General features: G+C 35.2%; 1 protein-coding gene across 3 annotated transcripts; it reads right to left on the bottom strand.

Annotated features, from left to right (window-relative positions):
- Positions 1 to 14,009: 14,009 nt before the first annotated feature.
- LOC105436445 lies at positions 14,010 to 22,694 on the bottom strand. Of its 3 annotated transcripts, none has more exons than XR_004061731.1 (2): positions 14,744 to 22,694; positions 14,010 to 14,118 (listed from the first exon to the last, which is right to left on the bottom strand). XR_004061731.1 is itself a non-coding variant. In XM_030972208.1 (2 exons), exons 1-2 carry the CDS (start codon positions 21,369 to 21,371, stop codon positions 15,654 to 15,656), a joined length of 5,670 nt encoding a protein of 1,889 aa, XP_030828068.1. In that variant the 5' UTR covers positions 21,372 to 22,694; the 3' UTR covers positions 14,010 to 15,653. The 3 variants fall into 3 exon arrangements, 2 of the variants coding, with proteins under 2 accessions (XP_030828068.1, XP_030828067.1); XM_030972208.1 differs by having other exon boundaries at positions 14,010 to 20,119; positions 20,168 to 22,694; XM_030972207.1 differs by having other exon boundaries at positions 14,010 to 21,770; positions 22,396 to 22,694.
- Between the last annotated feature and the right edge of the window lie 392 nt (positions 22,695 to 23,086).

The following is a 23,086-nucleotide window of genomic DNA, read 5'->3' as shown; positions in this document are numbered from 1 at the left end:
TTGGTTGGTAAATACTGCATCGGTCCTTTCTCGCTTTGTTAAATTATTGCCCTCGAATACCCTTACAATTCTTCTTTCCTGGTGTTAATCTAACCTTTCCCCATACTGTGGGTTTTAAAGGAAGATATATGATATCTGGCGAAATGGCAGAGTTGACAGTTGACATCAATGGCAGGGATATTTGAAATTGAAATCAAACATTTCGTTCTCTACCACCAGATGGCAGCAAACCTAACTTGAGTTCCAGTCTTCTTTTCTTCAGTTTGTGACCCTCCGACAGGCCATTTTATTGAAAATCAATCTCTGAGTAACATATTCGAATACATGAATACACAAATGAATAACATATAATAGTTCAGAATAACATAAAGACAACTAATATCAACCATAAAAAGCGAATACTGACACCATAGCATATTGATAATAATAATATGATAATAATCTGTATAATTTATATTCATGCAAGAAATAGATTTTTTTTTAAACATTGCAACATCATGACTGAAAATAATGTGGGAAATTCAATATAATACTACTAAACGATCAAAATCCTTTTTAAAATTATAAATTTTGTAATCGAATTTGTCAGTTTTGTAAGAAAGTATACTAACTTGCCTGGTATATTGCTTTGTTGTCATGGTCTTGAAGGGTGGTATAGACTTTTGTATTTCAGTATACAGCTTCGTTTCTTTAGATGTCATTCAATTATGATTTAAAACTCTTGGAGAATTAGAGAAACAAATTGTTACAATTCCATCTTATTGGATCAGTTCAAGGTTATTAAAACAATAGAGGATTTAGCTAATTCTTCTGATAATTCAAATTAAGACAGACAGATTTTATAAACATCTTAATTCTACAACATAAGTATACTTATAGGGAAAGTTGAGTTTGGAGGGCCAGTAAATTGTCCGAATCCGATTTTTGAACCTATTTGTATTTACACAAAAACATTAATCTATATTAATCTTTGGAAATTCTTTTAATTACTACTCAATGTTCCCAAAACAAACAACATGTTACGTCGGATGATTGAGCAACCATCGCCAACATTATTTCCTGGCTAAAAAATTGGGTTTTGAACAGTTTAAGGTCGAATTGTTTTGAAGGGGTCCCTAAAAGAGTGTAACTTATTACGTTTCTTTATCGTCACATTTTGCAAACTTTCTGACCCCTCCATGCAAGAACTCAGCCCTTTATTTAATGTTGTCAAGAAGTCAAAGACGTGGCAATGCACACGATCGTTTTTTTAATATCGTGCCTATTTATGCCTTCTCATATAAAAAAAAAAAACATGCAGTAAGTGACTGACCATCCCCTCCCCCGCAAAAACCCATCAATATTATGAAGAAGTATTAAAGAAACTGAAATAAATTACACAATATGAAAATGGTTAAAGAAAGAACAAAGATAGGAATATTAAAGATGCCAGAAATATAGCCATGAAAAGAATATCTCAAAAACCACAATTGTTTTGCGGAACAGAGGTTGCATTGGAGACCAGGCGCGGATCCACGGGGGAGGGGGGGGGGGGTTAACAGGCCCGGTTTAAAAAAATGGTTTTAAACAAAAAATGAAAATGGGGTCCCCTCCAGGCATTCTTCTGACATTCTTTATTTACTTTAACACATGAAACAATTAAAACGCGCAACATTTCACAGTGAAATAAACAATTTTTCGTAAAAACCTGGATATATATCGATCCTCCTACAGGGGCGGATCCAGCCGGCGGAAAAAGGGTGGGGCGCAAATCTTGAGAAAATATTTAGCGGCGAATTAGCCAGCCAGCGAATAAGCGGGGGTGGGGGGGGGGGGTGGGGGTGTATCCGCCCCTGTAGGAGGCTATATATCCAGGTTACGAAAAATTGTTCATTTCACTGAGAAATGTGTGTGTTTTAGTCGATTTACACGTAAAAGTCAATAAAACAAGGCTGGGGGTGGGGGAGGGGCGGCTGGGAAAAATACTGCGGATTCGGGGGGGGGGGAGCTAGGGAACGAAAAATGTCAATACGGACACTATGTCAACAGTCAACAACAAACAAAATGTTTATTTGTTTTCACTTTCGTTATGTTTGGTGTGAACGTTTTGATTCTCGAACGCCCATGATGTTTTTATTATTGATTGTTTTACTTTAATTATCATTGTTACATTGGTTCAAAAATAGTAGGCCTATGTTTAGAACAAATTTGAAACTAAATTTCATAGCTTCTGTACATTGTTTAAGTTTAAGTATTACGATGTTTTAAAAATATCGTATTATTTATTATATTGTATGTATATAACATTAAAAAGATGTGGCGAAAATGTTTCTTTTCTTCCTTGAAACATTCTTATGATATCACGAAAACATTACATGTAGACTGTATGAATTTTTAAAAAAAAATTGAAAAACATTAAAAAAATGTCATTTTATTTGTTTTGTTAAAAACGTTTTTGAATTGTTTTTTTTGTGACATTTGTACAACGTCTTAATCTAAGGATAACAACATTTTAACAACATTCTTAAAATGTTCTGCTTATATCATATTAATTGCATTTAAAAGATGTTGTAAAAACGTTTCTCTTCTTCTTTGAAAACGTTATTATAATATCACGAAAACATTACATGTGGACTGTTTGTAAGATATTTTTTAAACATTGTGAAAAACGTTAACAAAATGATTTTAAATTGTTTTGATAAAAACGTTTTTGAAATGTTTTTTTGTGATATTTGTACAACGTCTTAATGTAAGGATTACAATATTTTTACAACATTTTTAAAATGTTTTTATTATATCATATTTATAACATTTAAAAGATGTTGTAAAAACGTTTCTCTTCTTTTTTGAAAACATTCTTATGATATCAGGAAAACATTACATGTGGACTGTTCGTAAGATGTTTTTTTAAACCTTTTGAAAAACATTAAAAAAATGTCATTTTATTTGTTTTGTTAAAAACGTTTTTGAATTGTTTTTTTGTGACATTTGTACAACGTCTTAATCTAAGGATAACAACATTTTAACAACATTCTTAAAATGTTCTGCATATATCATATTAATTGCATTTAAAAGATGTTGTAAAAACGTTTCTCTTCTTCTTTGAAAACGTTATTATGATATCACGAAAACATTACATGTGGACTGTTTGTAAGATATTTTTTAAACATTGTGAAAAACGTTAACAAAATGATTTTAAATTGTTTTGATAAAAACGTTTTTGAAATGTTTTTTTGTGATATTTGTACAACGTCTTAATGTAAGGATTACAATATTTTTACAACATTTTAAAAAAATTTTTGTTATATCATATTTATAACATTTAAAAGATGTTGTAAAAACGTTTCTCTTCTTTTTTGAACACATTATTATGATATCACGAAAACATTACATGTGGACTGTTTGTAAGATCTTTTTTAAACCTTTTGAAAAACATTAAAAAAATGTCATTTTATTTGTTTTGTTAAAAACGTTTTTGAATTGTTTTTTTGTGACATTTGTACAACGTCTTAATCTAAGGATAACAACATTTTAACAACATTCTTAAAATGTTCTGCATATATCATATTAATTGCATTTAAAAGATGTTGTAAAAACGTTTCTTTTCTTCTTTGAAAACATTTGTATGATATAAAGAAAACATTTCATGTGGACCGTTTGTAAGATGTTTTTTAAACATTTTGAAAAACATTCAAAAATGTTATTTTAATTGTTTTGTTTATAACATTTTTTAAATGTTTTTTGTGACATTTGTACAACGTCTTAATGTGAGGATTAATAAATTTTAACAACGTTCTTAAAATGTTCTGGTTATATCATATCAATGACATTCTATGGATGTTAGAAAAACGTTTCTTTTCTTCTTTGAAAACATTTGTATGATATAAAGAAAACATTTCATTTGGACCGTTTGTAAGATCTTTTTTAAACATTTTGAAAAACGTTAAAAAATGTTATTTTAATTGTTTTGTTTATAACGTTTTTGAAATGTTTTTTTTTATATTTGTACAACGTCTTAATGTAAGGATTACAATATTTTTACAACATTTTTAAAATGTTTTTGTTATATCATATTTAAAACATTTAAAAGATGTTGTAAAAATGTTTCTCTTCTTTTTTGAAAACATTATTATGATATCACGAAAACATTACATGTGGACTGTTTGTAAGATATTTTTTAAACCTTTTGAAAAACATTCAAAAAATGTTATTTTACTTGTTTTGTTAAGAACGTTTTTGAATTGTTTTTTGTGACATTTGTACAACGTCTTAATCTAAGGATAACAACATTTTAACAACATTCTTAAAATGTTCTGCTTATATCTTATCAATGACATTTTAAAGATGTTAGAAAAACGTTTTTTTTTTCTTCTTTGAAAACATTTCTATGATATAAAGAAAATATTTCATGTGGACCGTTTGTAAGATGTTTTTTAAACATTTTGAAAACATTCAAAAATGTTATTTTAATTGTTTTGTTTATAACGTTTTTTAAATGTTTTTTGTGACATTTGTACAACGTCTTAATGTAAGGATTACAAAACTTTAACAACATTCTTAAAATGTTCTGCTTATATCATATCAATGACATTCTAAGGATGTTAGAAAAACGTTTCTTTTCTTCTTTGAAAACATTTGTATGATATAAAGAAAACATTTCATTTGGACCGTTTGTAAGATCTTTTTTAAACATTTTGAAAAACGTTAAAAAATGTTATTTTAATTGTTATGTTTATAACATTTTTTAAATGTTTTTTGTGACATTTGTACAACGTCTTAATGTAAGGATTACAATATTTTAACAACATTCTTAAAATGTTCTTTTTATATCAAATCAATTACATTTAAAAGATGTTGTAAAAACGTTTCTCTTCTTTTTTGAAAACATTATTATGATATCACGAAATCATTACATGTGGACTGTTTGTAAGATGTTTTTTAAACATTTTGAAAAACATTCAAAAATGTTATTTTAATTGTTTTGTTTATAACGTTTTTGAAATGTTTTTTTTTGACATTTGTACAACGTCTTAATGTAAGGATTACAATATTTTAACAACATTCTTAAAATGTTCTTTTTATATCATATCAATTACATTAAAAGATGTTCTAAAAACGTTTCTCTTCTTTTTTGAAAACATTCTTATGATATCAGGAAAACATTACATGTGGACTGTTTGTAAGATGTTTTTTAAACATTTTGAAAAACATTCAAAAAAATGTTATTTTAATAGTTTTGTTAAAAACATTTTTTAAATGTTTTTTGTGACATTTGTACAACGTCTTAATGTAAAGATTACAATATTTTAACAACATTCTTAAAATGTTCTGCTTATATCATATCAATGACATTTTAAAGATGTTAGAAAAACGTTTCTTTTCTTCTTTGAAAACATTTGTATGATATAAAGAAAACATTACATGTGGACTGTATGTAAGATGTTTTTTAAACATTTTGAAAAACATTAAAAACATGTTATTTTAATTGTTTTGTTAAAAACATTTTTGAAATGTTTTTTGTGACATTTGTAAGACGTCTAAATGTAAGGATTACAATATTTTAACAACATTCTTAAAATGTTCTTTTTATATCATATCAATTACATTTAAAAGATGTTGTAAAAACGTTTCTCTTTTTTTTGGAAAACATTCTTATGATATCACGAAAACATTACATGCCGACTGTTTGTAAGATGTTTTTTAAACATTTTGAAAAACATTCAAAAAATGTTATTTTAATAGTTTTGTTTAAAACATTTTTGAAATGTTTTTTTGTGACATTTGTACAATGTCTTAATGTAAGGATTACAATATTTTAACAACATTTCTTAAAATGTTCTGCTTATGTCATATCAATGACATTTTAAAGATGTTAGAAAAACGTTTCTCTTCTTTTTTGAAAACATTATTATGATATCACGAAAACATTACATGTGGACTGTATGTAAGATGTTTTTTAAACATTTTGAAAAACATTAAAAACATGTTATTTTAATTGTTTTGTTAAAAACATTTTTGAAATGTTTTTTGTGACATTTGTAAGACGTCTAAATGTAAGAATTACAATATTTTAACAACATTCTTAAAATGTTCTTTTTATATCATATCAATTACATTTAAAAGATGTTGTAAAAACGTTTCTCTTCTTGTTTGAAAACATTCTTATGATATCACGAAAACATTACATGTGGACTGTTTGTAAGATGTTTTTTAAACATTTTGAAAAACATTCAAAAAATGTTATTTTAATAGTTTTGTTAAAAACATTTTTGAAATGTTTTTTGTGACATTTGTAAGACGTCTTAATGTAAGGATTACAATATCTTTACAACATTTTAAAAATGTTTTTGTTATATCATATCAATAACATTTAAAAGATGTTGTAGAAACGTTTCTCTTCTTTTTTGAAAACATTATTTTGATATCACGAAAACATAACATGTGGACTGTTTGTAAGATGTTTTTTTTAAACATTTTGCAAAACATTCAAAAAATGTTATTTTAATTGTTTTGTTAAAAATATTTTTGAATTTTTTTTTTGGTGACATTTGTACAACGTCTAAATGTAAGGATTACAATATTTTTACAACATTTTTGAAATGTTTTTGTTATATCATATTTATAACATTTAAAAGATGTTGCAAAAACGTTTCTCTTCTTTTTGGAAAACATTATTATGATATCACGAAAACATTACATGTGGACTGTTTGTAAGATGTTTTTTAAACATTTTGAAAAACATTTAGAAAATGTTATTTAAATTGTTTTGTTAAAAACATTTTTGAAATGTTTTTTATGACATTTGTACAACGTCTAAATGTAAGGATTACAATATTTTTAAAACATTTTTAAATGTTTTTGTTATATCATATCTATAACATTTAAAAGATGTTGTAAAAATGTTCCTCTTCTTTTTTGAAAACATTATTATGATATCACGAAAACATTACATGTGGACTGTTTGTAAGATGTTTTTTAAACATTTTGAAAAACATTCAAAAAATGTTATTTTAATAGTTTTGTTAAAAACATTTTTGAAATGTTTTTTGTGACATTTTTACAACGTCTTAATGTAAGGATTACAATATTTTTACAACATTTTTAATTTTTTTTTGTTATATCATATTATAACATTTAAAAGATGTTGTGAAAACGTTTCTCTTCTTTTTTGAAAACATTATTATGATATCACGAAAACATTACATGTGGACTGTATGTAAGATGTTTTTTAAACATTTTGTAAAAACATTCAAAAAATATTATTTTAAATTTGTTGTTAAAAACATTTTTTAAATGTTTTTTGTGACATTTGTACAACGTCTAAATGTAAGGATAACAATATTTTTACAACATTTTAAAAATGTTTTTGTTATATCATATTTATAACATTTAAAAGATGATGTGAAAACGTTTCTCTTCTTTTCTGAAAACATTATTATGATATCACGAAAGCATTACATGTGGACTGTTTGTAAGATGTTTTTTAAACATTTTGAAAAACATTCAAAAAATGTTATTTTAATTGTTTTGTTTATAACGTTTTTGAAATGTTTTTTGTGACATTTGTACAACGTCTTAATGTGAGGATTACAATATTTTTACAACATTTTAAAAATGTTTTTGTTATATCATATTTATAACATTTAAAAGATGTTGTGAAAACGTTTCTCTTCTTTTCTGAAAACATTATTATGATATCACGAAAACATTACATGTGGACTGTTTGTAAGATGTTTTTTAAACATTTTGAAAAACATTCAAAAAATGTTATTTTAATTGTTTTGTTAAAAACATTTTTGAAATGTTTTTTGTGACATTTGTACAACGTCTTAATGTAAGGATTACAATATTTTTAAAACATTTTTTAAATGTTTTGTTATATCATATCTATAACATTTAAAAGATGTTGTAAAAATGTTTCTCTTCTTTTTTGAAAACATTATTATGATATCACGAAAACATTACATGTGGACTGTTTGTAAGATGTTTTTTAAACATTTTGAAAAACATTCAAAAAATGTTATTTTAATTGTTTTGTTAAAAACATTTTTGAAATGTTTTTTGTGACATTTGTACAACGTCTTAATGTAAGGATTACAATATTTTTACAACATTTTAAAAATGTTTTTGTTATATCATATTTATAACATTTAAAAGATGTTGTGAAAACGTTTCTTTGCTTCCTTCAAAACATTGTTATGATATTATAAAAACATTTCATGTGGACTGTTTGTAAGATGTTTTTTAAACATTTTAAAAAAACATTCAAAAAATGTTATTTTAAATGTTTTGTTAAAAACATTTTTTAAATGTTTTTTGTGACATTTGTACAACGTCTAAATGTAAGGATTACAATATTTTTACAACATTTAAAAAATATTTTTGTTATATCATATTTATAACATTTAAAAGATGTTGTGAAAACGTTTCTTTGCTTCCTTCAAAACATTGTTATGATATTATAAAAACATTTCATGTGGACTCTTTGTAAGATCTTTTTTAAACGTTCTACAATAATGTTCAAAAGATGTTTTAAAAACATGTCCCGAAAATTATCGGAATTGGTACATTACAAAAATGTTTTTAAAATGTTTAACATAATAGCAATAATGTTTTTTAAATGTTATAATAACATTTTAAAGAAATGTTCTCTTTAAGACATTCTCAAGACCTTTTGAAAATGTTATGATAACGTTATGTGTTAGCTGGGTGGTGCCAGTAAACTTTCTTTTTCAATTGCTTCCATTAATTTTTGTCATTAATTATATCGTAATAATTATAATCGCACACACAAATGACTTGACTGATAAAGTAATTTCAAGTGCACTGTCACAACATTATTATAGGTTTTCCCGCCCAACTTCGTAAACTTAGCATCCGAATTAACGTTGCGTTCATTCAAGTTCGTGCGAAATTGAATGACCATGTTAAAATTAATTAAAATCATTTCATGTCAATCTCCACTTGGATAAATACCGCTGCCAATCACAATGATAATGACAACGACAATTTATTCTCATGTCCCCCACATTGGGGTAATGGAGAAGTTTACAATCCAACAATACAACCACGGTCTATGATGTAACAATATGATATAATTCTGTTACCTAGCCACGCGCCATGTAGCGCAATGCGCTTATACATTATACGTAATATTGTATAATAGTTTGTTGTTGCACTTGCTTTTTGTAATTCGTAAGATTTGTTGTTCAAGGAAGGAGCTTACGCCCTAGAGCTATATAGCTACGACTATGCCCCGGAGTGATTCGGTATTAACAGTGTTCCGCATGTGATCATATCGAATTTTCCACAAAAAAATGATCGTATAGACCTCTAGGCCTTTCTGCTCTTATCTAATGGTAAGTTTACTATAGATCTACGATTACTTACTATTTTTCCTCCAGCGTCTAGTCTAGTCATTGTTATAATTCCTCGCTCATATCTGCACTCTAGTAATGTTTGAAATGACTCTTTTGTACAACTCTCCCGTGTCACGTTTGTCTTAATTGTACACAAATATGAATTTCTTTTTTCTTCCCTTAGTGCCATCTCCCATGGGGTCACTGCTCAGAACGTATTTATGCAGAGGCGGCCCTCCCGGGGGGGGGGGGGAAATTGCCCCCACTTTTTCAAGCACCCGAAAAGTGCCCCTTTAACTTTTTAAGAAGTGACCTTTTTTACATAGGAATAATGCCCCTTTTAATTTTTAAAAGAGCCCCTTCCCCTTTTCAACTCTGATAAGTGCCCCTTTTATTTGGACACGTACTCCTTTTCCTTTGACAAGTTCCCATTTTCTTTTGCAATAATTAGTGTCCATTTTCCATTCTCAAAAGTGCCCTTTTTAATCTCTAGTAGGCCTAAGTGCCCCTAGTTAGAAACGAGAAGTGCCTCTTTTTACTTTTGACAAGTGCCCCCTTCACCTCTGATAATTGTCCTATTTAAATCTGAGAGGTACGTGCCTCTTTTACTTTGGCAAATGCCCCTTTTCCTTTGTAAGAAGTGCCCCATGCCCTTTAAATTACTACCCCCATTTAAACTCGGATAAGCATGTAAGTACCCCATTAAAAAAGACCCCTTCTCATATTAAGTGCCCCTTCTCCTGTAAATGACCCTTTTCAGGAACGAAAAGTTACTCCTTTTCACTTCAGATAAGCGACCCCTTCACCTCCGATAAATGCCCCTTTGAAATCTGATCGGTGCCCATTTTCTTTTAACTAATGCACATTTCCCTTTATTACAAGTGCCCCTTTTTCATTCACATAAGTGCCCCTTTTCATATTTGGTCATTGCCCCTTTTCAGGTGCGATAAGTGCCTCTGTTCACCTCTGATAAGTTCCCTTTTAACAAGTATATAATAATATCTTATAAATACCATCACAATCTGATGGGGCCCCTTTTCCGTCGACAAATGCCCATTTCCTATTTTCACGACTGACTTTTTTCATCCCTCTTTTTGAGGGTGTAAGAAGTGCCTCATTTTCACCTCTGATAATTACTTTTTGTACTTTGGCACATGCTCCTTTTCTTTCCTGATGTCCCCTTTTTCTCTCATCATTAAATGCGCCCTAGCTAATTTCAAGCGGCTAAGAGCAATTTTTACCAAGGCTCGCTCACTACGCTCGCACGCCTCTCTATAGATGATATACTTATGTTACATATCAAAGGTCTTTTCAGTCTTCTGTTATGAGAATGTGCTTATAAATCCATTAGGATTGGGTTTTTTCCTCTTTATAAGATGTAATTTTTCGCACCTCACACATCTTGAAAATTTTCCTCGCTCGCTTCGCTCGCTCGCAAACAATATTTTAGACAATTAAACCCAACCGCAAAAATGCTAAAGCAATATCTTTTGTATGGTGTATAAAGAGAAACAAATATTAAAATCATCCCTGATAAATTGTAATCACAATGTAGGGGTATATAGCAATGTCTAAACAAATTATATTTTCGCTCTGAGGTGCCTTTTTTGTTGGTGCCTACCCCCCCCCCCCCATTTTTTCATTCATTCATTTTTTCATTCATTCATATTGTTTTAATTCATTTGATTGATTGATTATTGATGTATTCATTTATTTCTTTGCTTAGTAATCAAATCATACATTCATTTGATATTAAATTATGTATTATGTTTGTATGCATTTAGTTATTTATTAATGGAAATTTATTCATTCATTTATTTGTTCATTCATTCATTCATTCATTCATTCATTTATTATTTGCTTATAGTTTAAGCTTTATAATGGGGCGTCGCCAGATGCAACATTGTACCAAGCCGAAGCAGGATATGCCAGTTGTGGTCTTGAGTCAAGAGATGTCAAGTAGATCTAGCCTCAATGCAGGCATTCCATCGAAGTTTTCTTCTCGGACGATAAGAGGAGATGGGCGTGCAAAATGCCGTTGGTGTTCAAGAAAGTGGACAAGTCACCAGGCTTCGGCAAAAATCGACCTGAACAACTTGACAGTCAAAGTCTGGCAGCAAAAATGCCAGAATTGCGATCATGAAGTGGAGATGACCTTCAAGGAGGATGAATATAAAAGAATGGTCAACTACATGCTGGACAGGTAAGATTCTTCTTTTCCCTTACACCTGATAAAAAATTCTAGACAATCTGACTTTTGAACAAATTATTAGTACACATCGTATTATGAATTTCCATATATCACCTGAAATTTGTAAACATTTCAAATTAAAATTTCCCACGAGTAGCTAAATTCGGAGCACATCGGAGATCTTCTATATTATGGGGAATTTTTTATTCATCCTGTAGGCCTATACGTGCAAAGTGTCGCTTGTTTACCCTTTGTATATCAGATTAGAGCGACAGATGAGAGGGGAGCCCCTCTCCAACCATGATGATGCCAGCTCGGGAGGGCACGGTCCACCTCATCGCAAGGATCTCTGTGAAGGATGCGATTGGGGATCTGGTGACTGTCGAGTCGCCTCTGGGACCGATAGGGGATCCTCCGACCAATGCGATGTTCTTGCACATGGTGGAGGTAACTCAACTAGAAGGTAAGCACAGGAGATATTAAAAACTTTAAACAAAACTGTTGTCTTAATCAGTGACAATCTAAATTTTGAATCGTGGAACTGATGTGGTATTCACTTGTCTGTCAATATTATTGAATGTTGAAGATTCGAACCCACGCAAGGCTCTTTCTTGTCCTATTGGCACAATTCCCCCAGTTGGCTACAGCGAACTTTCTAAAGCTGGTTTTCTTGAAGTCGACCAAAGATCAAAACAACTCGTATTGCATCATGTGCATAAAATATATCATACTAGGTCGAATCATTATATTCGATCCAACTTCGATCTTGTTACTGACGTACATGATTATAATACAAGAAATAGACGATTCAACTTTAACTTACCTGAAAGAGTAGGTAGTATTGGAAATTCGTTTTATTACAATGCCATAAAACATTGGAATTCCCTTCCCAATGGTGTAAAAGAAATAGGAAACTATGATCATTTTAAGAGGAAATTAAAGGAATACCTAATACTTGACAGTCAGAGAAGAGAAGTGAATGACATGTTATATGATTGAAATTTTTATTCTTCTGTCGGTTCATACTTTTTCATGTTGTATATACTTATGTTTTCGTACGTTATAGAAATTCTACAAATTCATCATTATTTTCCTCTTCTTCCTTCTCCTCTTTTTCTTCTTCTCCTTCTTCTTTTTCTTCTTGTACTTAATATTATTTCTATCATCAGTTTAATGTTGTCATTATTATTATTATCTTTAATAAGTACATGTAGTTCTTTTAATTTTCTTATCTGTCTGTAAATATTACTATTTTAACTTATTAATTTTATACATGTCTGTAAGGGACCCCACTGGAAATAAGCTCTCGAGCTTTCGTGGGTTATCCTGTTCAAGCTGACTTTTTTTGATCTGTTATTATTGTATATTGTTGTATGTTGGAAGCTTGTCGAATAAAAATCAATCAAAAATCAATCAATCAATCCAGTTGTAATACGTACCTGGTATCATGTTTCGTTTATTTTGACTTTCAGTTAAAAGCTTTGAGTTCGAATCCCTGTCTGGCTCTAACAAGACACTAATTGGCACTTGCCACTTGCCACTTGCACGAGCAAGGGGGAGAGATCCATGCAGTAACACCCATGTTGACTCGCCTTCATTGGTTACCTGAAAAGAAAGAATTGTTTATAAAGTTCTTATGTTGTGGCACAAGGTAATGATTCACAAATCCACAACTTTATAATTATCTTCTTAATTCGATTTCTTCTTAATACTCGGTAGAAATATCAGCTCCTCAACAAAGAATTCCCTGACTGTCCCTACCACATCAACCCAAACGTATGGTTCTCGTGCTTTTTCAACGGCTTCGCCTGTCTTGTGGAACCAACTTCCTGACCAACTGAGGTACATGCATACCTTAAAGGGATTCGAGCAGTTATAATAACCGGCGAGTTATTAAGTACTTTCATATAAATAAACGATTAACACCAATAAGCTTCATCAATTGATTTGGCATTTCAATTGATGAATGGCAATTAGATTTGAGCTAGCTAATTTGCCATTTCATAGCTAGTATTATTTATCTTTTTACTGCATACCTTTAACTCCTTGCTGGGCTTTAATTGTAGTCTGTTTAAGCATGTCAAATAGCTAAGCTATGAGATGATATTTTTTACAACTAATTCGAATAATAAGTCTACGTTTTACCTTAATCTCATCTGGAAAATCCATCTTGTGTGAAAACACTTTGTCCAGTTGATACATGAACAATAACTGTTGAAGGGCAAAGGCTAAATTTACATATTTATTTTACTTCTAGTGGTCCTATATTCTGTTGATGGCGTATCTTACTTTTTCTAACATTGTATGAGCTATGCCATTTGATTCTATGTAATCCTTTGAGCACAATGACAAATTAATCGCGTTGTAGATTGTGGCTGCCTTCATATGTCTTTATATGAAGGAGTTTCGTCTAACAATAAAATCCAACTGTTGTTATTCACAAGGCACACCGATGAAAATTAACACTGGAAACAATTTGCTAAAGTCCAACCAACTTCTGTTTTATTCAGCAACTCGTAACTTCACTTTCATATCTTCGGTAAAACCTTCAGGTTAATTACTATCTCCGGTAAACCTTCAGATAACAATCTGTAATGATAATAAACAAACAAACAAATAATGAATAAATGTTTCAGCATGTAAGCATATAAAAACCCTATAGCTAAATTAAAGATACTGATTACAACACATTAATATATGACACAAGATTAAAGTTAAACTGGATTAAATATCTATGTGAACACACCCTGCATTGAAACTATGCAGTAAACTATTAAACAGTACACACAAGCAGACGTACATGAGTGTGAACAGGGCCGCATTCAGACGCGGTTCGTCACTTAAGTTCCTATGCTAAACTAACAAAGAAAATTGTTTCTTTCCTATAAACACTTAGTTTTGCTCTAAATTCGACATGAACTATATATATAACAAACAAGTTATCATCTACATAGTAGCAGAATATATGCTACTTTGAAACACTAAAATGTACTGTAACTTCTTCTGACAAAGACAAAGAACTCGGCTTTCTACACTATACATTATACACACTCATCTCTTTGTCTACTCCTAAAAGCTAGGTACAACATCTAACATCATCTTTACGAAACTCCTATAAAATTCTACCAAACTCAACTGAGATTATATTAAGATACATCCTAGCATTCTAGTATATATCAAATAACATATATAGAAATAGATATCGTATTCTTACCGAATTGGGCCTGTAGTTTGTTCCACAAAATAACTAAAAACTTTCTGCTGCAATGTTATGTAACTCGGACCTTACTGCATCACTTCGACATTCAGAATGACTGGGGTTTGCTTCTCCCAGAACATAGGTGGAGAAGAACAAAGAACTTCCTGTCTCTGTGACTAGTAGTATAATCTTAAAGTAAACAATAGCCCCCAAGATATGCTGGTAGGCATATTAAGACACTGGTAGTCTCATAATAAGACTCTTCAAACTATATAAGAAATGCACATTTCTTCACTACATCCTGATGTAGTGACATGGCTCCTTTAAATGTTAGTAACATTTACTAAACTGTTAATATCCAAATCTAAAACTACGCCAAAACATTGATAGACGTACTACATTACTACCAAGGAACAACATTAACCTCTAACGATCTTTCATGTAACATTCATGAACATTATCTACTGTACAATGCATAAGATAAATTAACTTAACCCATCAATGCTCCAAATACTGCTTGATTGGTAAACAATCACAATTAGTGTAATACATAAAGTTAAACTTAGATGTATATCAAGTATACTTAATCAACCCCTTCCGTTGATGACCGCATGAATACATAATCATATGTAAATTAGTAAAAACATTAAAATGAAGACACTCCTGACATCAGGAACATATACAACAATAAGATAAAGGCTCCTTGAGGGGGAATCCCTACTGTCTTCTGCGTGATAATGACAAACTTGTTTGCAAATATAGGATAAAACAACAAGAAATGTAAAGTCATGAAACTCAGATAAAGGTAGAAATCTAGAAAGAGGAAATGAGTGAGAAAGTGATTGTGAAAGAAAGAGAAATAGAAAGAAAAGGACTGATCACAATTAGTATTACACCTCTGTTATTAACAACAGAGCTAATTATTCTAAGCTTCTACCGGCAGCAGTAACACGAGTTTGTGGACGGGTCTATCAAGGTAGCAAGGTTTCTTCAGACGTTTACCATTACTGTCCAGAGCTCCATCAGCCATGAGGAGCTTTACCTTTCTAACACGTCCGTCTTGACTAGGGAAAACTTCTGCTACCCTTGCCAGAGGCCACTGGAGGCGAACATCTTCAGTCTCCTTCGCGATGACTACATCGCCGATGGCCAAGTCTCGCTGCGTTCGCGTCCACTTCTGGCGGGGCTGTAACTGCTGGAGGTACTCTCGGCGCCAGCGTAGCCAGAATTCATTGGCTAGATACTGCACACGTCGCCACCACTTTCTAGAGTACTTGTCTTCGCCCTGGAAGTTTCCAGGTGGTGGTAAGATTACTTTCGGCTTCATTGTCAGAAGATGGAGTGGGCACAGAGGTTCTGGTGCTTCGGCGTCACTCAGGTTATTGGTGGTGAGAGGTCGAGAGTTGACGATACATTCTGCCTCTGTCATAAAAGTTCGAAAAGATTCGTCGTCAAGCTGGCTGCCTGCCTTAGCAAGTAAGGTGTCCAAGGCCCTTCTCACCGTCTGAATCTGCCTCTCCCAGACACCGCCCATGTGCGAGGAATGTGGAACGTTGAATTTGAATGGTATCCACTCAACACCATTCTCTAGAAGGTATTCTTGCACATGCTTCTGGTCCATTTCTTGTAGAGCTTGTTTCAACTCGTTTCTGGCCCCAATGAATGTTGTGCCTTGATCTGAACGGAGCTGTCGAACAGTTCCTCTTCGATTCATGAACCTCCTCAAGGCATTGATGAAGGAAGAGCTGGAAAGGCTGTTCGCAGTCTCAAGATGGATGCTTCTGGAAGACATACATGTGAAAAGGACACCATACCTCTTCACCTCGCTTCTTTTTTCCTTTAAAAGGAATGGACCGAAGTAGTCGACTGCACAGTAGGTGAAGGGGGCAGAAGGTTCAACTCTCTCCCTCGGTAGCTCCGACATCTTCTGCTGCACGAGAGGCCCTCGTAGTTTTCTGCATGTTACACACTGTGAGATGAACTGTGAAACTGCAGAGGAACCTCCTATCACCCAGTAACCTCTTTGGCGAAGCTCGTTGTGGGTTAAGCCACGGCCCATGTGATTGACTCTACTGTGGCAATCATCGATCAGCAGTCTGGTGACATGGCATTTTCGGGGCAGGATGATTGGGTGTCTGATCTCTCTGGAAATATTTGCCCTGTCTATACGGCCACCAACTCTGATAATTCCATATTCGTCGAGAAAAGGATCAAGTCTATAGAGACAGCTCGTCTTCTTGAGTTCAGCATTCCTGGCCCTGGTCGCTTGTCTGTCAGTGACCTCTCCTGTAGCTTCCAGATTCCTCAGAGCCTGCATTTCCTCCAGGAAATGTTCTGCTTGTACACTTTTAAGGATCACCCTTTCAGCACTCTGCAGTTCGCCTAGAGAAAGCGACTCCTTGAAGGACGGCCTTTCAGCATCTGGAGATGAGCTCGAGATTTTCACAGCCTTGCTCTGCAGCTTGCCTTTGAGTTGAATACATCTGGCTACTGCCTTCTTTGCCCTGTGCCAGTTGGAAAAGCTATCCAGACGGCTAGTTTCGAAGTGACTTTCCTTCTCATCTCTTGCTCCTGTTTTAAGGGCAGTAGCACGCTTTAACTCTGGATCGCTTTCTTCCAGCTGGACGGGCGGCCTTGTAGGGTTGACTTCAAATATACCATCCGTCCAGAGAAATTCTGGTCCTCTTAGCCAACGGCTGTCTTGGGTAAGCTGCTTAGCAGACAATCCTCTTGAAGCGTCGTCTGCTGGATTCTCGGATGTGTCTACGTAGCGCCACATATCAGGATCTGTCAGGTCTCGGATCATCTGAATCCTGTTGGCTACATAGACATGGAATCTTCTGGCTTCATTCTGTATGTAACCCAGGACTACTTTGCTGTCAGTCCAGAAGAATTCCTTGAAGCTGTCATACTTGAGCTCCTGGTTCAGAAATCCACTCATTCTGGCTGATACTGTAGCTGCAGTTAGCTCAAGCCTTGGTATGCTGACCTGCTTCAGCGGGGTTACTCGGGACTTCCCGATAACAAAGGAACAGTGGACCTTGTCTTGGGTGTTGACAAGTCGGATGTAGGAACACTGTCCATATCCCTCTTGGCTTGCATCCGAAAAGTGGTGAAGCTCCACTGCCTTGATTTCACCAAAATCACGTGGCTTGTAACATCTGGGTATCTGGAGGTTCTCCAACTCAAGCACCTCCTGCAGCCATCTTTCCCAGCGTGGACGGAGATCTTCTGGTATTGGACTGTCCCAGTCCAATTTGCTTCGGCAGAGCTCTTGCAGGATTTGCTTTCCTCTCAACATAACGGGGCTAAGGAACCCACAAGGATCGTAGAATGAACTCACTGTTGAGAGAACTCCTCGTCTGGTGAAAGGCCGTTCCTTGAGCTCTATCTTGAAGTTGAAGACGTCATTCTTGATGCACCAAACGACTCCGAGTACTCGTTCTAGAGTCGATGGACTTCGAGCTAACCCAAGCTCCTTTTTGTCCGTAAGCCCTTCCTTCTTGGTGAAACTCTCTTGCACTTCCCTTTCATTGGATACAATCTTATGCAGTGTTAGACCTGCTTTTGCACAGATCGCCTGACTGTTCTTGAGAAGCTGGATCGCCGAGGCAACATCTGGCTCGGATCTCAAGCCGTCATCAACATAGAAATCTGTCCTGATGTAGTTAGCTGCTGGCGCTCCATATTCTTCTTCTCCGTCATCTGCAGCTCTTCTCAAACCGAACGTAGCTACTCCTGGTGAACTAGCTGCACCAAACAAGTGTACCTTCATGCGGTATTCCACAACAGCATTCTCGGGGTTTCCATCTTCCCACCACAGGAATCTCAACAGGTCTCTGTCTTCTGCTGCTGCGTAGAACTGATGGAACATACTTTTCACATCAGCGGCTACAGCTACTGCTTCCTTACGGAACCTGCAAAGCACTCCCAGGAGGCTGTTCATGGTGTTTGGACCTTGAAGTAGCATGTCATTAAGGGACACACCTTGATAAGTAGCAGAGCAATCAAAGACCACTCTGATCTTGTTGGGCTTTCTAGGGTGATACACGCCAGTATGAGGAATGTAATTAACCCGATCCTGTATCTGAAGACGGTCAGCTGGCACTCTCTCTGCATAATTCTGGATGACGTCATCCATGAATGCTCTGTAGTCTTCGCAAAATTTGGGGTTCTTCCGCAACCTTCCAGACAGCTGCTTCCATCTCTTCATAGCAAGTGGCTTGTTGAAGGGAAGGTTTGGGTTTGCAGACTTCAGAGGCAGCGGCATCTCGTAGTGGCCGTCGTCGCGTCTGCGGATACCACTCTCCAGGATCTCCATGAATCTTGTTTCCTCCACAGAGTAAGGCTCACCATTAGCACCCGAGTCCTTGAAGTCCTGTTCCAGAATCTGTATGATTTTCTCAGTGTCCAGGATCTCCTTGGCCTTACTCGCATAGGCAAACTTTGGATGCCTCTCAATTGCAGATATCCTATTGCAGATCAGGACTCCATCATCCTGTACTGACGTCTGGCATACCTTGCCAACTACTCCCCATCCAAGTGCTGTCTTCATGGCATACGGGTCATCTTCTCCTCCTGCTATCACCTCTCGAGGGCGGATGGCTCGGGAACAGTTATTTCCAATTAAGAGCGATACCTTGACGCTTCTGTTGTATGGCATCAACTCATGAGCAACTGGCTCAAGATGAGGCCACTCCTTCAGGACTTCAATCTTGGGGATCTGGGATCTGCTAGCAGGAACAGAATCTCTAGAGAAGCACGGGGGTAGGTCGATCTCATTCTCCCTATTGAAGTCGAGCACCTGCAAACCGTTCACCTTCATGCTCTTGACATTGGCCGTTGCGTGCATGGTGGTGAGTCGGAGGGTGGTACTAGTTCCCTGTACTCCTAACTGTTCACACAGTTCGTCCGAAACGAAGCCTACATTACTCTGATCATCTAGGATGGCGTAATGGAGGAACTCCCGGGAAGGCTCGTCCTTGCATCTCACCCAGACTGGCACGATCATGCAGTGCTCCTGGCCATCTTGATCTGGAAGAGAGCATACGTTGGTGCACTTGGATGAGCCTTCCTCGTGTGGCCTTCTCTGGTTATTCCTTGGTCTATGCAGACAGGCAAGGTGGCGCCCTTCACAGACCTTGCAAACCTTCCTCTGAGTGCAGTCCTTGACCTGGTGACTGTCAGCAACCCCGCAACCCATACACAAGTTCTTTTGAAAGAAGAAACCCTTCCTTTCATGTAACAATTTCTTTGTAAATTCGTGACAGTCATCCAAGTGATGCTCTCTCCCACAGTACGGACATGAGGAATACTCTCCCACGTTTGTCTTTGAAGATACATTTGTTGCAAAGGTCTTCCCTCTCGGCTGGTTGCGATTGCTGCGGTCCCCTTCGTACCGCCTTGGTCGTGCCTCACCACTTCGATTGCTGCGGTCACCTTCGTACTGCCTTGGTCGTGCCTCACCACTTCGCAGACCCTCTAGCTCAGGGATGTTGGCCTTGTTGGCGGCTCTGCTGACAAACTCGGCAAAGACTTCAAATGGAGGGTAGTTCCCAAGACCCCTTGTCTGCCATTTATTTACCTCATCCCGCCATGACCTTTCTAGATGTAGGGGCAGTTTGTTCAACATCTTTATGTTTTCTTGAGGATAGTCCAATATCCCCAAGGATGACTCTGTTGACTTAGCCGACACCACCTGCTCTAGAAAGTCGGAGAATTGACGGAGTCCTCCAGGATCCTTGTCGAAGATACGTGGCCAGCTGCTCAGCTTCTTCGAAAATGCGGTACTGATAATACTGCCACTGCCGTATCTTTTTTGTAACAGTTCTGTGGCTTGGAAATATGCCTCGTCTGTGCCCAGCAGGATGTAGTGCTCTACGACCTTCCTTGGCTCTCCTGCTACGTAGCTATTCAAATAGCTCAGCTTGGTAGCTCCGTCGAGGGGTTTGGAGTCCACCAAGTTTGAGAAGGCATTTTTCCAAAGCCTGTACCGTAAAGGATCGCCACTGAATATAGGAATCTCTAACTTTGGAAGTTGACTAGCAACAGCAAGTCTCTGTGTCGTCATATTCTGTTGCATGATGGCCTTTGCCATATCAGTCATCGACTCTGCCATCTTTTCAAACCCTGTCTGGCTAGAGGTGCCGTCAAGAGGAGGAGTTGCTGTGCCAATTGTCACGTCTTGCTGAGATTTGAAGAATCTGTGGACGGAATCCCCTGGCTGTTCCTTTGGCAAGGTAATATGTTCGATGGCGGCTTCAGAGCCATCACTCTCTTCATCTCCTTCCAACTCCGCTATTCTAGCAGCCGTCTCCTTTCTCAGCTTCACTTTTCGTAACTTCCGTTCCTCCTTCTGGACTGCTCTCATATATATAGCATGCTCGCGCTCAGCCTTTAGAGCATCAAGCCTGTCCTCCTGGTCCATGACAGCTAGTTCTGCTTGAAAGGCTTCTGTCAACCTCACACTCTCACGAGACATCCGTGAGCTTGCTACACTTGTAGCCTTCGTGATGACTGCATCACATTGTTCTGCTTCCACATCGCTCTTGATGAACTTAACACCTGCTAGACTCCTAGCCTTCGATCTGGAAGTCCTCTCTATTGTCGCTTCACGTCGCAATGCAGGCTCTGATAAAGGCATGACTTCAGGCCTTTATAAACCTTGGTCTGCTTACAAGTTCATTAAACGGCTGCAAAAAGTCTTATTGCTGTTCGATTGTTATTCGACTTCGAATAACAGCCTTCAATCGTTATTCAAACTTCATTTGTATGTGGAACTTCACTTGTTATTCGACTTCGAATAACAGACTTCGATTGTTATTGTGGCTGCCTTCATATGTCTTTATATGAAGGAGTTTCGTCTAACAATAAAATCCAACTGTTGTTATTCACAAGGCACACCGATGAAAATTAACACTGGAAACAATTTGCTAAAGTCCAACCAACTTCTGTTTTATTCAGCAACTCGTAACTTCACTTTCATATCTTCGGTAAAACCTTCAGGTTAATTACTATCTCCGGTAAACCTTCAGATAACAATCTGTAATGATAATAAACAAACAAACAAATAATGAATAAATGTTTCAGCATGTAAGCATATAAAAACCCTATAGCTAAATTAAAGATACTGATTACAACACATTAATATATGACACAAGATTAAAGTTAAACTGGATTAAATATCTATGTGAACACACCCTGCATTGAAACTATGCAGTAAACTATTAAACAGTACACACAAGCAGACGTACATGAGTGTGAACAGGGCCGCATTCAGACGCGGTTCGTCACTTAAGTTCCTATGCTAAACTAACAAAGAAAATTGTTTCTTTCCTATAAACACTTAGTTTTGCTCTAAATTCGACATGAACTATATATATAACAAACAAGTTATCATCTACATAGTAGCAGAATATATGCTACTTTGAAACACTAAAATGTACTGTAACTTCTTCTGACAAAGACAAAGAACTCGGCTTTCTACACTATACATTATACACACTCATCTCTTTGTCTACTCCTAAAAGCTAGGTACAACATCTAACATCATCTTTACGAAACTCCTATAAAATTCTACCAAACTCAACTGAGATTATATTAAGATACATCCTAGCATTCTAGTATATATCAAATAACATATATAGAAATAGATATCGTATTCTTACCGAATTGGGCCTGTAGTTTGTTCCACAAAATAACTAAAAACTTTCTGCTGCAATGTTATGTAACTCGGACCTTACTGCATCACTTCGACATTCAGAATGACTGGGGTTTGCTTCTCCCAGAACATAGGTGGAGAAGAACAAAGAACTTCCTGTCTCTGTGACTAGTAGTATAATCTTAAAGTAAACAATAGCCCCCAAGATATGCTGGTAGGCATATTAAGACACTGGTAGTCTCATAATAAGACTCTTCAAACTATATAAGAAATGCACATTTCTTCACTACATCCTGATGTAGTGACATAGATACTTTAGTCACTTGAGAACAGAGACTCATTGTTCTATATGTTTTATTTCAACAATTACTCCAATTTTATATTTTCAATTTTACAGAGGCGGGAGTAGTGACGGCGGCCGGGGGAATGGTAATAGTGACAGTAGTAGTGGCCTTGGAATATTTGGCTCCATTGTATTAGGAGCTGGACTTCTTGTTGCTGGAGCTGTCGGAGGAGCGTTGATGTCGGCCTTCTCTAGTCATAACGAGGAGGAAGAACAGTAGGGAATGGTTGATCCGCCGTTGTTAACTGTAGACGTTGAATCTTCTAAGAGTTACATATTGTGATAATCTTGTGAAATACTGTAAAAGATTTGAACAAAATCTGCTGTGCAGTTTACAAAGTATAATATAAATTAT

The sequence above is a fragment of the Strongylocentrotus purpuratus genome, unplaced genomic scaffold (genome assembly GCF_000002235.5).
Source record: "Strongylocentrotus purpuratus isolate Spur 01 unplaced genomic scaffold, Spur_5.0 spur5_scaffold_6, whole genome shotgun sequence".
NCBI classification, from domain to species: domain Eukaryota; kingdom Metazoa; phylum Echinodermata; class Echinoidea; order Camarodonta; family Strongylocentrotidae; genus Strongylocentrotus; species Strongylocentrotus purpuratus.
Note: the sequence above shows the minus strand (reverse complement) of the source record. Positions and strands in the feature narration are given on the sequence as shown.